Raw genomic sequence first — 16,400 nt, 5'->3', positions numbered from 1 at the left:
TAAAAAATGAACTTTACAAAGACATCTTTAATATAATATTGAAAGCTGACAAGGCTGTAGAGAAATGGGTATTCTTACAAGAATATCTATAATTAAAAAAAAGCATAATATGCTAATTAGACAGGACAGCCAAACAGCAGAACGACCATCCGGATGACTTTACAGACAAAGCTGGGCTGTGAGGGCCGAGGACAGCCACCACAGCTGCGAGGGCCAAGCCCCTTGCACAAATTTTGTGCATCAGGCCTCTAGTGTATATATATTTATGTGTGTGTATTTGTTCTAGAGAAGAATTATTCAATATATATTACAACTCTCAAAATATGCCCTCGTTACTTTGATATTCCCAGTCTAGAAATACTGAGAAATCCATCCCTCAGCCCCCATAAGGTATACCTACAGGATCATCAAGGCACAAATGTTAAGAAAATTATGATACAGAAACAATATGAGGAAAGAGTACACACCATTTAAAAAGTACTAGAAATAGTTTTTTAAATAGAAGGATATTCAGTATATGATGTTAAGTGGGAGGGGGGGAAGCAAGATTCAAATTCATAGGGTGGTCAATAGGGGGAAGCAATCATGGAAAAAACAGTAAGGATGAACTGCTCACCACTTGCTGCTGTTACCTCTGGTCAGATGGTAAATTTTTTCCCTTAATTTCTCTGCATGTTTCTGGACTTTACTACAAGCACATATTATTTCTACATTCAGAAAAAATATATAATTCTAGAGATTTATGAGTAAGAAAGATAGTAAAAACTAAAAAATAAATAAATTAAAAGAAACTGAGGTTGGACTATTTATTAAATAATGACAGCTTTCCAAAACCAGATTCCACGTGGCTTTGGGGAAGGTAATGGGAAGCCCTGAGTACAGATGCCCTAAGGGCAGGCACTTGGAATCAAGATCAATAACCCCCTCAGGAGTTTGACAGATTCTATTAGACTTTATGAGAATTCAGAATTCCAATTATGAGGTCCTGACATTTTAAGATTTCTTATTCAAACAGTTTCTCACACAATCCTAACTCCCTTTATAAAGCTGGCGTGAAGACCACAAAATACTCAAGTCACCTTCTGTCAGGCTTTAATAGGGTGTTGTAATGTGTTAGTGGCACATGATTTCTCCTGCAATTTGACTTCAGCGCAATCTAATAAAACTACTTTAAAGAGTTCTTGTAGCAAAAACAAAGTAGTTGTAATTTTGAGGGAAAAAAACAAAACAGAAAAACACAACACAACACCTCGGTAAGCACCTGAAGGGAAGATCCAAGGGTTTGGAAACACAGAGGTCCAAGTTAGAACCTGAAGTCCATTTACAAACGCAATGACCTTAGGCACACTGCTACGATCTCTGTGCTACGATCTCTGTGCAAATACCGAAATAGAAATAAGATGACCTCAAAGTTCTAAGACTTAAAAATGTCATGTAATCCTATTCACTTTTTTAAAAAGTCATTATGTATTTTACCCATTGTTTTTTAACCTTCATGCTCAGCACCTGGTAAACATTAATATATCTGGCACGTTATGTAGAGTTGACATTTTAGACTACACATTTTTTGTGAAGATATTGAGACCATTCTGCTGTGAGGCCTCAGAACAGCAATATATAATTCTGAAATTAATGAAAATACTGAGGGCCTAGTGAATGAAGTCACTGGCAAGAAAAAAAAAAAAGTAAAAAGTTCAATGTTTAAGCAAATATGAAGAGAGCTGCCTTTAATGAGAATAAAAGATGCTTCCTAACAAGTTAAAATGTTCTCATTGTCATACAGTTGGTTCTTGTGAGGGGGGTGGAGAGGGTACAACAGATGGTACTACTGAAACCATTACATATTGATACTAAAGGCCTGGTACATGAAATTCATGCATGGGAGCGGGGAGGGGAGTCCCCTCAGCCTGGCCTGCGCCTGCTCGCTGTCTGGGAGCCCTCGGGGGATGTCCAACTGCCGCAGAGGTTGGAGAAGCTCCCACCACCACCACTGTGCTCACCAGCCGTGAGCCTCGGCTTCCGGCTGAGAAGTGCTCCCCCTGTGGGAGCGCAATGACCACCAGAGACGCTCCTGTGTTGTGTTGAGCATCTCCCCCCTGGTGGTGACTGCGCATCATAGCAACGGGTCTTTCTGCTGATCGGTTGGTTTGCATATTAGCCTTTTATTATACAGGGTGGTCAGGGAACAGGGCCACGGGACCTTGCACTATAAAAAGAATTGAGTAACTCCTGCCAAAAAGTCACTAATGGAATTCAGATCTCTCCCTGACCCTAGCACATACCTCACCAGCTGGTTTTCAGAATATGCTTTAGATTCACCTTCACTACTCCCTTTATTGGTTTGCTCCTAAAACTGCTTAAAACATTCAGTTCAACTTGGTGTTGGTTAATTGAAAGCTTATACTATTTTACAGTAAAAAAAAATTCTCCTAAAAATAAAATTTTATAAATAATTGACTGAGCTTGTGAGATATATATATATATATATATATATATATATACACATACACACACACACATTTCAATATACATATATTAAATCACTAATTAGATAAGGACCTTTTCATTTTTATTCTTATCTTAAGGTTTATAACAACTGGTTGTTTTGTGTTGTGGGGAGCAGCAAAAGTTATGCTCAGAGACTGAGCTGTCTTTGCCAGCAAATTAGCCCAGGTTTTCTGTGGGAAATATAATAATTTCACAAGCCAATAATATACAGGAAAATATCACTTAATAAGCAAAATCTATATATATAAAAGCCTAAGCAACCGGCTGACCAACTGACCAGCCAGTAGCTATGATACGCACTGACCACCAGGGGGCAGACACTCAACGCAGGAGCTGCTGAGCTGCAGTCACTTGGCAGCGGCAGTTCTCACGTGATACACTTGGAACCAGAGAGGAGGGAGCCCAGTTCCGGAGTGTGTCACCCAAGAACCGCCCTCTCACAATACAGGACCCCTCAGGGAATGTCGGAGAGCCAGTTTCGGCCCAGTCCCCGTAGGCCAGGCTGAGGGACCCCACCGGTGCACGAATCCAAGCACCAGGCCTCTAGTAAAGAAATAACATATTCTGAACAAATGACAAATGACACTACTGTTCCAGGCAAAGGGAGGCATACCTTTTTAGATGAGGAGACACTCAGGAGAGTCAGTACCCAACCAAGAACTGTTTTCCAGCTGCCAACACCCAAGTAAATGCCCCATGTTGCTAGAGCCTGCTGCTAGGGAATGCAGATGCCAGTGTTGATAGGTGGGCTGATCTCTTCCAAGGGGCCACAGCAAGGCTGGCTTATCACCAGAGCCAACCAAGGAGTCACCTTGACCACAGCAGAAACTATATGCCCAAAGACTCCTGGAGAGTTTCTGTTACCAAAGAGTCACTTCACCCAAGCTGAAACTCTTAGTCCTCACAAACTCTCAGAATTTATATTTTAAATGTCCCCTTGCCATAGTTGCTTCTATCACAAGCTCTTATGGATCAGCCCCCTCGCCTCCCCCCTCCCCCGTCCCCGTCCCCACGAGGCGCCCTCAGCTTCTGGGTTGCTGACTGCTTATCGAGGACAACAGATTTAGAATGAAGACATACTGGCACTGCTTACCTTCATTCTTATATCAAAGAAATGTGGAATGATGACATCCTGCCACAACTTCACATTTGGATCAAAGCAACTCTCTTTTTCCCCCTTGTCATACGTAGATTAAAACAACTTAGGTCATAAACAAGTGGATTTACAATTAAAATAAACCTATACACAATGCTACCTAATGCCTCTAGGCCAGCCGTGGGCAAACTACTGCCCGTCTGAAATGAATAAAACTAAAAAAAAAAAAAAAAAAAAAAAAAAAGACTGTACCCTTTTATGTAATGATGTTTACTTTGAATTTATATTAGTTCACACAAACACTCCATCCATGCTTTTGTTCCGGCCCTCCGGTCCAGTTTAAGAATCCATTGTGGCCCTCGAGTCAAAAAGTTTGCCCACCCCTGCTCTAGGCAAATATAATGCTGAATGAGCAAACATTTCTTTTGAAATTCCTTTCTCCAACTAGAAGTTTACATGTCATCATATCAAGATCATTTTAAAATCTATGAGCCTTACTCCAGTTAATAGCTCCATTAATATACAAGGAAGTCAAAGATAAAAACCACAAAGTCATATATGAAATTAAAACATAAGAAAAAAAAGGGAATATTTTAATTACACACATATGAATACCCTGTTGTCATGTTGATTCTAAGCAAATTTTACATTACTGTGTACTTAAATAAAGCCAAGAGGCAACGAAGAGAAAACACCTGTTTGTTAATGACAATCTTCAGTATAATGAAAATTCACCCAAATTGATGACAATTCACCCAAATAGAACGTTTCGAGGTTTATAAGTGTGCTAACAACCAGTAGGATGATGTCAAGAAGCTGTGTCACCTTAAAGAAAGCAAACACCATTCTTTACAGCCTGGCCTTCCATTCCAACTTCACACAAAAATCTCTAAGAGTTGAAAGACCTGGTCCTGTAGGCAGATTGAATGGAAACAAGTTCCTTGCACAACGAATACTTTTAAAGCTAAAAAGGTTATTGTAGCATTTCAGAACCCTCTAAAGACAAAGACAAGAACATAAAATCATTTGAGAAAGGGGAAAAAAGGCCATTTAAAAGTGAAACCACACTTCAAGCTTTTCATTACAACACTGGAAGCTAGAACACTATGGAGGAATCATGCCTTCAATGTGCTGAGGGAGAATGAGTTCAGCCCAGACTTGCATGGATTCGGACGATTTAGCACACTTTCTTACAAAGGTACATGTGAAAAAGTTCAAACAAAGTGAGGGAATTGCCCCAGCTGGTTTGGCTCAGTGGATAGAGCATTGGCCTGAGGACTAAAGGGTCCCGAGTTCCATTCAGGTCAAGGGCACATGCCTGGGTTGTGGGCTCGATCCCCAGTAGGGGGGCGTGCAGGAGGCAGCCAGTCAATGATTCCCTCTCATCAATGATGTTTCTATTTCTCCCTCTCCCTTCCTCTCTGAAATTAATAAATATTTTTTAAAAAAATGAGGGAATAGGAGAACTGTGTCTCCAAGTCAAAAGGAACGATGAGAATGACAGCTCTCAGCCTGCTGTCCAAACACAGATTCAGAAATGAGTTATGTCAGAGGAGGGCTACAGGGGGTACATATCTGGGCGAGAAAGGTAAAAACAAGAAATTAGTGCTACCCTTTAGAATCTTGACTCTCACACCTAATCAGACACAACATCCCCTGTGCTAGGAATCCCCTTCACCTGTGCCCTCCAGACCCATTTTCCCCTATTGTCTACACTACTCTGCGCCTTGGGAGGCTAATGAACCGCAACAGCCAAGGCTTTTTGCTCCTCAACTTCTCATAGGGTTTCCCTTTTGGTGAAGTAACAGCAGGAAACCAGAGGGAGGGAAAGAAGAGCAAGAGGAAATTTACTCCCTTGGCTCCCTCCCTGCCACACCCAGTTTGTCAGTCACTGGTTCTTCACCTGGAGACCTGAGCTTCTTTCTCCCACGGCTTTAGTTCCTATCCAGCTCAGGCCACAGCTCCCTCCTTTTGCCCATGGAGGCTGAGGGGTAAGTAAGGGCACCGCTCTGCAGCCAACTATTGAGGCTTCAACATCCCTCATTGCTTCCATTAAACCTGTCAGACCCTCTGTGGTTTGTGAATTCCCCCCATGGAGTGTGCCAGCTATTTCCTACTGGGCCCTGCTAAGCCCCTTTTTAATTTTAAAGGAAAACAAAATAACCCTTTTGCTACACAGAAATAACATCTATTGCCAGGTTATATTATCTGCACAGATGTTTTAAAAATTATAAATACATGATCCTAACTGGAATAGAAATAATCAAGTGAAATAACATGTTTCTTAGTATGTAAATGCTTAGGCATAGCTGGTCTAGAACATAAACTAGATGCCTAGACCCTCGTATATAATGAAGGAATCTGAACTTAAGGGAAGTTAGGAAATATTTAACTGTTGTCAGCACTATTCTTTACTTTTGACATTTTGACCTAAGGGCTAAATCGTTTTTGTATACATCTATGAAATCAAGGAGAATCTGACAACTGTAAGTGAAGGCTGACACAAGCATCCTGCATTGATAACACAAATGTCACAAGCATCACTGCTGTTGGTGACATTATTTCCAAAAACGATGAGCAATTCTCAGAAAACTTCCTAACAAAATAAAGTGCAATCTTCCCTCCATTTACCCAAGAGTTGTATTTCTAGAAAAAATAATTACATATCCCTGTGACTCAAATAATTATAAACTATCTTAACCAACATAAGTGTCCAAGTGGACATGCAAATGCCATATAAGATGCAATTTATCATGCATTTCAGGATTTGTAGAATCCCTGGATCCCTAGAAAATACCAGTAATAACCCCTAATCATTGACAAAACCAAAAACACCCCACAATTATTTTTTTAAGTTTGTTTTGATTGTTTCCATTTATTTTTAATATATATTTTATTGATTTCAGAGAGGAAGGGAGTGAAGAGATAGAAACATCAATGATGAGAGGGATCGGGTGTCTCCCGCATGCCCCCACTGGGGCCTGAGCCCGAAACCCAGGCATGTGCCCCTGATGGGAATCGAACCCGGGACCCTTCAGTCTGCAGGCCAATGCTCTATCCACTAAGCCAAACCAGCTAGGGCCACAATTATTTTAAACATCTGCTAAAGGGTACTACCATCCCCTTGAGAACCACTGGCTTATAATTTGGTCCACTATGAGGAGGCAATGAAAGGAGACAAGATGGGTAGAGAAGAAAAACAAATCAAAACTCCAAGAAAAATACAAAGTTTTGTAAGAAAAGGAATGCAACCAAGCATATTATGTGGTATTGTAGTGAAAAACAGTCTTGATAATGTAACTCCATTAATTTTTAATGTCTAGACTCAACTACTCAACAAAGTGCAGAGATCCTAATGATTCTTATAGAACAAAGTAAATTAACAATATATTGGCAAAAAATATTGAGAGAATATTTTTCTCACAGAGAAACGTCTAGATGCAGGTACTGTTGGCAATGGTTTCAGAATCAAGTGTGTCTGACCCAGCCAGCACATCCGAAATTTCCTTAAGTATTTCCCTCAGAGTCACAAGACGATTGTCTGTCTCATATAGCAGAACTTGTGTCACATGGCCACCTGTAGCTGCAAGGGAAGATAGGGGTGGGGAAGTATCCAGAAAGGAGGGGAGGTGAACATCAAGTAACACTAACAGCAGGAAAACTACAGCCATAAGGTCTACAGAGAAAGGAGCAAGAAATAAGAGAGTAAGTATATACTCATTCTTATCTTACCGTCACCTAGAGAATTCATAAAAGCTAGCCCTTCCTATTATTTTAATAGGAAGCTTAAATATTTGTAGCATGTTATAATTTCAAAATTAAGTGAAGGGTTGAGCCACTTGAAGATGAAGAGTCTGGAGAGATAGGGCTAGCTTTTATGAATTCTCTAGGTGACGGTAAAATAAGAATTTAAGTGTGATGAGAAGCTATTGACAAGTTTTGAGCAGGTTCAAGAAGGGATCTAAGATTCTGAAAAGATCTCTTTGAGAATAGATAGTGCCACTACATTGCAGAACTCTAGGGTATACCAGTTCCATGGAATTTAAGGCACTGCCTTCAAGTTGTACAGCTGTGAGAATAGACTAAAGGGGCACTATCTATTCTTCATCTTCAAGTGGCTCAACCCTTCACTTAATTTCAAGTTCTGCTCAACCACTACCTGCTCCTCAAGGCTTTCCCTGACCACCCGACCTGAAACAGCCAGTGATGCCAAACTCCCTCCCACAGTCACTAGATATCCCTTATTATGTAGATCCATATACTTGTTGACCACCCATCTCCTCTGCTAGAATATAAATTCCTGAGGAATCCTTGTCCACATCTCTATTCCTAGTGCTTACAACAGTGCCTAGCATACATATCTGTTCAAATATTTTTTGTTAAATGCAATACGCTTTATAGAATGAAAAATTTCTTTTCTGAAGGAATATTATGAGGAAATAAAAAATAAAAACTCTTTGAAGATCTACTCCATGCCAGACACTATGCTAGTTGCTGTTCAGAAATCTTACATGATCTTCATGGCATCTTGCTGAAGTATTAGTCATTTGACAAATGAGGTGACAGCAATGTAGAGAGGACAATGAAGGGCAGAGCCCTACTCTCCTACACACAGGTTCCCACAAACGACACAGAGAGTGGGAAAGCCAAACCAAGAAAAGGGAGGCAATGTAGGAGAGGAGACATACATTTCCACTGAGATAAAACATTACAAAACCTGGTTGCAGCCCACTTTTCAGTTTATGTATTTGTACAAGTTCTTCGAGTCTGAGTGTTTCATTCACAATTGAAATGAAAAACAGCTAAACTGAATAAGCACCCAATTTAATGTTAAAAACTTGCTATGTGTAGCATAGTTTGGTCTTTGTCTCAATTCTACCAGATTTGAAGTCTATGCTTATCACTAATAATTTTTATTTCACTTCTAAAAAACAAAAGCACAACAAATTTTTTAAGAACCTCCATACTGTCTTCCATTTCGAGTTCATTCTTATATATGACATGGAAAAGTGGTCTAGTTTCACTTTTTTTGCAAATCTGTCCAGTTTCCCCAATGCAATTTATTGAAGAGACTATTTACCCTAATGTATATGCTTTCCTCCACTGTCACAGAATAATTGACCATGTACGTGTAGGTATTATTTTCTGGGCTCTCTATTCTGTTCTATTGATCTATGTTTCTGTTTTTTATACCAGTACTATGCTGTTTTGATCATTACAGCCTTGTAGTATAGTTTGATATCAGGGAGTGTGATACCTCCCACTTTGTTCTTTTTCAAGATTGTGGTGGCTATTCAGGGTCTTCTGTGGTTCCTAGATTATTAAGATGTGTAGGGCTCTTTGTTCCTTATGAGAGCATTCCTATTGCCTTTTTCTTAATGTGGAATACTGGTTTAATTACTCAGTAATCTTAATCAAATACTTTCACCTTGCTTAGGTGAAAATAAGCCATTTCCCTGTAGCTTTCCAGTCTAAAACATTGGTATGCAACCTTGGTTGTAGATTGGAATCACCTGGGAAGCTTTAGGACTACCCAGAGATTGATTTAATTAATCTGGGGCACAACCTGGATAATGGCATTTAAAGTTCCCCAAGGTGTTTCTAATGTGCAGCTACGGATAAGAATCACAGGTGTTTTTCTTTTCAAAAAGGAAATCATAGCCAAACCCTTAGGTAACTTAAACAGTGATCATAAAATGTTATAGATTTAAGACAACAGTTCCATAATTTGATTCTTAAATATTCCTAAAACCCTGGAGAAGGTGTCATTTGTTTCAATAATGCATCCACTACTTACAATCATTAGGCCTTTTCTAGCCTAAAAACTGAAATAACATGTGACTATGCAACCCACCTCTTCCTTCCCAAAGAAAGGTCTAAATTAATTTGAAATGCATATAAAGTAACACAATAATTCAAGAGAGACCTGCCTCACAACCAAATAGCTGGTAAGATTTTCCACTCAGAATGCCTATATTTCATAACCTGGCAATGGGCTTCCTTTTGTTTTGCTTTGAAGGTCTTTAATGACCTTACAAAGTGTGCTTTTTATCTTGTGAGTGTACAAATGAAGAGGACTGTTTCCATTAACAGACAGACAGACAAAAGCTAAAGAGAAACCACAGCATGACAATATTTCACTTTATAGGCAGTCATTGTGTATTAAAACTACAGCTGATTTTTTTGAAAGAGAAAAGCAAATGCAAATTTTACTTAATCTGCTTGAGTTCTCATTAATACAACTCATTTCACCAAATTAAGTTCTGTGGTCTCAAGACACCCTGGTGGGGGGTTAGATGGATCAGTTGAAGCAACAATCATTTTCCTCTGAGATACTGTTTAAGACCAATCTCAAGTTTTACTTTTATGTGTGGTTTCCGACTCACCCCCCTTAGGACAACAGCAAACAACAAAACCTTTCTCTTCTGTATTTGCACCATAACATCCCAAAGCCCCAGGGAGCACAATGGATGGATTTTTATACCATCCCCAGATCTGCTGGGACTCTGCAAGCAAGAAAGCAGGGATACTGTGGGGCTCCTACAAGCACTGCGTGCCTCTAGGGATTGGCAGTGGGAAAGGGTCACTTTGAAGTTATTACTTGCACACCAAAAGGTATTACCTTTTATGGCTTTCTTTAGAAGAGAGGGGGTGAGTCCTGGTGGTCTCAAAACACGTTTATGGAACATTAGTTTCCACAGCAAACTATAAACTATAAGACTCCTCTTTTGCCTCTACAGCATCCTTCCCCCATCCTCTATGTTGCTGATTCTTTGAGGTGGACTAAATGGAACCCTTCCACATACCCAGACATTTACTCATCTCTTAGACTCCCCGCATCGGGCCACCATTGTATTTTAGTCCCCCAAAATGGAACAATAGCAGAATCATTGAGGCACAGTGACTCCTGCTATAAGGTAAGCGATTCTCAGTCTTCGAAAATCTGTAGCTAATATTTTATAAAAGTGGCTCTTTCCCTGGGGGGGGGGGGGGGGGGGGGGGGGGGAGATCACCTAAGCCAGTGGTTCTCAACCTTCTGGCCCTTTAAATACAGTTCCTCATGTTGTGACCCAACCATAAAATTATTTTCGTTGCTACTTCATAACTGTAATGTTGCTACTGTTATGAATCGTAATGTAAATATCTGATATGCAGGATGGTCTTAGGCGACCCCTGTGAAAGGGTCGTTCAACTGCCAAAGGGGTCGCGACCCACAGGTTGAGAACCGCTGACCTACGCAGTCAGAAGATTCAAAATCAAAACAAAACCCCAAAAAGAAAACCATTTCTAAAGAGGGACAGAAGTGCCCACTTTACTGTAGTATAATATTCGGATGGGAGAGAGTTGTGGGCAAGAGTGCACTGTGAATTATTTCACCAATACTATTTCCCCACAATTGATCTCTTCCTGATCAATTTTAATTAAGGAGTTTACTCTCCCCCAACCCCATCTGCAATTTCACAGTATTATTTGTATACATTAGTCAAATTTAGAATTAACAAGAAAAATTGTGTGACGTGGTGGGAGTGATTATATAAACAGGTTTAATAAGGCACAATTTAGTGTGATTACAGTGACAATGCACATAAAAATGCAAAGAACGTGGGTATACGAAGCATGTGGAAAGTTATTAGGTACCATTTCAATCTTTTTAATTCCCTCTTCATTATTTCTAGTTTAAAAAATAGTTGGCTCCTTCTCAACATCTGACTTTAACTTAATAAAAACAAAAATAATGAACAGAGCAACCACCAACTAGAAACCTATAGACTCCTGGCTAACCAAAACGATTACCACGTAAGTCAAGCACATATGAAAGACAGTTATAATTTGAGAATTATAGTCTGTAAACCCACAGCTACGTGAGTGAATGTACTAAATCTCTCCCGTGGGTATCATGTTTGCCAGATTCTCCCTACCTTCTAACCACTATGAACCCCTTTTTTATCACTTTTTCCTCCTGGATCTCAATGTTTTCCAAAGGTTCAACAAACAAATCGCCTAAAGCAATAACTGGCTTGCTTTATCTGTGTCACTGTTTTCCCTTTTCAACACTGATCCCACCTTTACCCAATGATAGAGAACCACCCAAAGTTCATCTTTACTGCCCTTTGCAGTGTGATGGTGCCAAGGTAATCAAGGTAAATAAGCACCACAGGCTTTAAGCACTACTCAGACAAAGCTACTTGGCCATTGGCAATTTACTTCACATCCATATTATGTATGTCCACTTAGGAAGTGTGCCCACCTGGTACAGAGCCTTATCAGTGCCCAGTCCACACCCTACCACCACCACCACCCAGAATTTCCTGTAAAGTCAGTCAGAGGGTCTAACGGGCATAGGGTGACGACTGTTGTTCCTCAGTGCTGAAATTTCCCAGCCAAAATCAAAGACAGGCGTGTTTTAGTCAACTGTGAGTTTAAAGCTATGAAGCTTTCTCAAGTAGCTCATGGATGAGCCCTTCACTAGCCTTGTGGGCCCCTGCAGCCAATTGAAAAACAACACTGCTCTCCTCAGAGGCTCACCAGCCCTAACAGTGAGAGGGCTCTGACTGGCAAGGGAAGGCTCTTATCTCCGATTAATTTTCTTCATTTATAAAATGAGGACCCTTTCAGATCCCAATTTCTGAGTTCTAAATTCACAAAGTTGAAAGAAGTGACTTGAGGGGGAAACACGCAATACAATATACAGATGATGTGTTGTAGAACTGCATACCTGAAACCTGTATAATTTTATTAACCAATTCAATAAAAAAAAAAAAAGAAGTGAGCAGCAATATGCATTTCAATGACAACAATTTAAGCTATTAAATCCTTTTATGGGATGTCTGCCTACTTGAAGACAGTATAAAAGTATACAATAGATGGTGATTTTGTAATTATCCTGTTATTTCCTCTATATAACCCAACTGTATAATTCAAGACTGGCTTGTGCATCAAATTTGCAAAAATATAGTTTATTCCCATTTCATTTTGTCCAGGAGGAAATCTGACTGTGAAGAATAGCTCCAGCTCCCCTTAGCAAATAACATGTTTAAAAAAAAAAAAAAAAAGCATGAGGTGCCTTTTGAATAAGTTTGACTAATAGAACGACTTAGATTGTTGTGGGGTTTCTTCCTTAATAATAATAATAATAATAATAATAATAATAAATTCACAAAAGTTAATCTGACCGCACTCAATGCTCTCAACATTTAGAAAAATTTCCAAGTATTCCAAATTATTTTTGAGCAGAACATATGCAGTAGTGTTGGGAAAGCACCTGTTTGCCAACACAATTTCTGGAGAGACATTCTACACTCTACAGGGCATATCTCATTTTACTGCGCTCCGCTTTATTGCACTTCACAGATGTGTGGGTTTGGGGCATTTTTGTTTTGGGGGAGGAGGTGGTGCAAATTGAAGGCAAGACCCTCCAGCAGCAAAAGATTAAGACTGGCTTTATTGAGTGGTCTGGAAGGGAACCTGCAACGTCTGAGGCATGTCTGTAATTAAACAGGCCGTGTCAGAGAGATCTGCCCTAGCTCAACAAGCAAGGGAGAGTTTGTTTCGTTACCAAAACCCAACAAGAACATACAGTATAAGTCAGCTACTAATAAGTTGCAAACACTTATTTTCAAAGATAATATTCCAAATAGGACAGCATCTTAATGTCACCAAACTTCGTTTTTTTAAGACTTTAACACACCAAAAATAAGTGTTAATGCAGTATGAGTGAAAAACAGTGGAGAATGGATGATATTCGTAAACTTGATATGACCACTTATCACAGCGTGCCCCCAAAAATGTATACACATTTTAACAGCTGATAGCTCAATTTTGAAAATGAAACGTATCTTAATAAACACTGCCTTTATAATTATTTTTTTTTATTGCTTAAAGTATTACAAAGGGTATTACATATGTGTCCATTTTATCCCCCCGCCCTAGACAGTCCCCTAGCCTCCCCTATCCCCCAATAACACTGCCTTTATAATTATTCAAAGTGTGTGAATACATCTGGGGGGCACCTATACTTGTCAAAAGTTACACTTGGTTTAAGAATGGCTACTGAAATTGAAAGTCATTTGACCTATAGAATTCAGGAGAGGTTAGAGGGGACTGCATCTCCACAGCAAGCTATAGACGAGAAAGTAGGGTACTGGCCTAGGGGTGAATGGAAGGCTCCCAAAACTCCCCGGTGCACTCAAATCTGACCTGAGGAATGGTGTCATCAGTTATGCCAATTGGTCTGGGATTAGGAATGCCACTCTGACACGATCCCTACCTCTCAGAGGATCCCTACCTCTTTTCCATCTCTGGGGTTGTGAATCTGAAGAGGGTTAGGTATTTGAAGGATCTGTGTAATTAGCGTCCAGATGCAGAGAAGCATCCTATAAGCTTGCCCTGAAAATGAATGATTCAAAACAGCTGCTCAGGTTGGGCCTGTTTTAAGAGGATGGGCACACAGGGTTAGGATGGTGTGGGAAGACTGCACTGACACTGAAATGCAGGCTTTCAAAATTCAATTCGAAAGCTCTCCAAATTTCCAAGTGCCTCACACGCTAAAGTTACTACTCCAGGAAACTAACAAACACCTGTGCATCCAGGTATGCATGCCTTGGGCAATCTCTCTAGGTCTCCACATCTTGTCCCAAACCAAGGAGACTGCTATATGTTTCTACTGAACCTTCTAAGAATAATCTGGGTTCAGCATTCTATTAGAGCAGTGGTTCTCAACCTTGGCTGCACATTAGAATCACCTGGGAATCTTGTTAAAATCCTGATTTCTGGGCCTCATCATTAGTAACAAAGAAACAGAATTTCCGGAGGATGAGGCCCAGAAATCAGGATTTTAACAAGATTCCCAGGTGATTCTAATGTGCAGCCAAGGTTGAGAACCACTGTATTAGCGAGACTGTCTACTACACCGTTTCTGTTGAAAACAACCAGTTAAGGCAATCTGAGCCATTACTTTTGTCTGCTACAGAACATTCAATCCCTGGGGTCTTTGGCATGCATTACACCCGAAACAAACTCCTTACCTCTTGGGGGGCGGGAGCGGGCAACAGGGAGGGGACATTTGTTTTGAAGTGGTTATGAGCCAATCCTTTATTTGTATCAATAGTGCGCTTCACTGGGCCTGGCTGGCCCAGGAATTACTAACTCACGGTACCTCTACAAAGCTGCGTACCTTTTGCAGTGTTTAGATCCGAGGTCCCAGTTTATAAAGCAGTATAGGAAGCCTGTCCATTTTACTTTGGGTTTGGTTTTGTTTTTTAGTCACCAAGGAACATTCCCACCCCTTCGCCCTAGTGGAGACTCCCCTCTGACCAACGCAAGTGTCCGGATCCCACTCGCTACATTCATTCCGACCTCCGGCCAGGTCCAGCTCCAGCTGGGCTAGGCGAGCAGGAGGCGCCGCTGCCGCGAGAAATTCAAGTTCACGGGGACTGCGTTCGAACCGGGCCAGAGCCCGGCCCTCCGGGTGCCCCACCGCAGGGCCGGCGCTGCCCGGTCCGTCTCGGTCTCACGGACGCCAAGCTGACAGTCTGCCAAGCCCGGGGCGAAGATGCGTCCGCTGCCACCGACTCCCAGGGGGGCTAAGACCCTGTCCTCCCCGCAAAGGTCCCCCTGCCTCCAAGACTAACAAAAACACAGCGTCCTGCGTGGGGCAGAGGGACCGCGGCCCGAGCGCTCCCCGCCCCGGGAGGGGCAAGTCCAGGAGGCGCGCGGTCCTGCCCGCAACTCACCTTCTGCTGCCTCCGGGCCATGTCTGTGGGCTGCTTGGCGTTGAAGGGGTACGCGATGCATCGCACCACGAAGACGTAGAGCTGCAGGCGGATCCTCCGCTCCTGCTCCTCATCCAGCTGCCTCTCGGGCTCGTCTCGCCCCTCGCTGATCACCGAGGGGCTCGGGCTCCCGGGTCTGACCGCGCCACCGCCGCCCGCGCGCCCCGGCGCGTCCCGCCGCCCTTCCCGAGCCGGAGCGGGCAGCGCTCGCTGCGAACCGCCGGCCGCCACCGGCACCTCGCGGCTCTCCTCCTCCAGCCCCTCGTCCGACTCCTCTTCGCTGGAAGAAGGGTCCAGCATGGTGCCCGCGGCCCCAGGTGCCTCACCCCCGGCGGCAGCGCCCGCGGGGCTCCGGGAGCCGCGCGGCTGGCAGCAGCGGCCGCGGAATGAAAGGGAAACTGGCCCGGGCTTTCCGGACACGTCGAGTTAGACTCGGGAGCGTTTCCTACCACCCGGGCGCCAGGGGCGGGCAGGCGCCGGGAGGAGGACGCGGGCGGGAGCCGGGGAGCCGCCGCGCTTCAAGAGGCGGAGTTAGCGCGGGGGGTGAGGCCGCGCGCCGGCCCCGGGCCCGCCCACCCCGCGGTCCCTGAGCGCCCGCCGGCCGGGGCGGAGCGGCCCGAGCGCCCGGCGCAGGTGGGGAACCTGTGGCGCCGACAACAAGCAACACGTGGGCTGCAGCGCCCGGGCGGGCGCGGGGCCGCGGAGTGCGCGTGCGCGCGCTGCCTCGGCTGCCCCGGCGCCCGGTGCCTGGGAGCGCAGCTTGCAAAGGCGGGGAGCTGCAGAGCGCGCTGGCTCCGTGTGCCGCCACCCGGAGTGGCCTGGACGGTCGTGACCGCCCCACCCCATCCTTTTTTCTCTTCCGAGCTTCCTGAGGGGCGGGAGCTTTGACCCCACCGCCCCTCTTCCTTCCTCCCCACCCCTCCTCCCGCCCCTCAGATAAGGGAGCTGCCAGAAACTCTCTCGGACCCGAAACGGATACGCAGGTTTGGAACCGGAGCACAGGAAAGTGGGGCCTTTGCTGTTCT

The 16,400-nt window shown here is 43.1% G+C and overlaps 1 protein-coding gene across 19 annotated transcripts in view; it reads right to left on the bottom strand.

Annotated features, from left to right (window-relative positions):
- The window catches only part of CADPS2 (calcium dependent secretion activator 2), a 506,535-nt gene extending 490,350 nt beyond the window's left edge, over nt 1-16,185 (bottom strand). For 8 of the 19 annotated variants that reach the window (XM_036328812.1, XM_036328815.1, XM_036328814.1 and 5 more), the window contains exon 1: nt 15,337-16,185. In XM_036328812.1, coding sequence (XP_036184705.1) covers nt 15,337-15,675 — 339 coding nt within the window. In that variant the 5' untranslated portion in view covers nt 15,676-16,185. The remainder of the gene's footprint in view (nt 1-15,336) is intronic. The other 11 variants (XM_036328822.1, XM_036328823.1, XM_036328825.1 and 8 more) reach the window with 3 other exon arrangements.
- Nucleotides 16,186-16,400: the final 215 nt, after the last annotated feature.

Source organism: Myotis myotis, unplaced genomic scaffold (genome assembly GCF_014108235.1).
Source record: "Myotis myotis isolate mMyoMyo1 unplaced genomic scaffold, mMyoMyo1.p scaffold_m19_p_11, whole genome shotgun sequence".
Taxonomy (NCBI): Eukaryota; Metazoa; Chordata; class Mammalia; order Chiroptera; family Vespertilionidae; genus Myotis; species Myotis myotis.
This window is presented reverse-complemented; position numbering and strand designations above follow the sequence as displayed.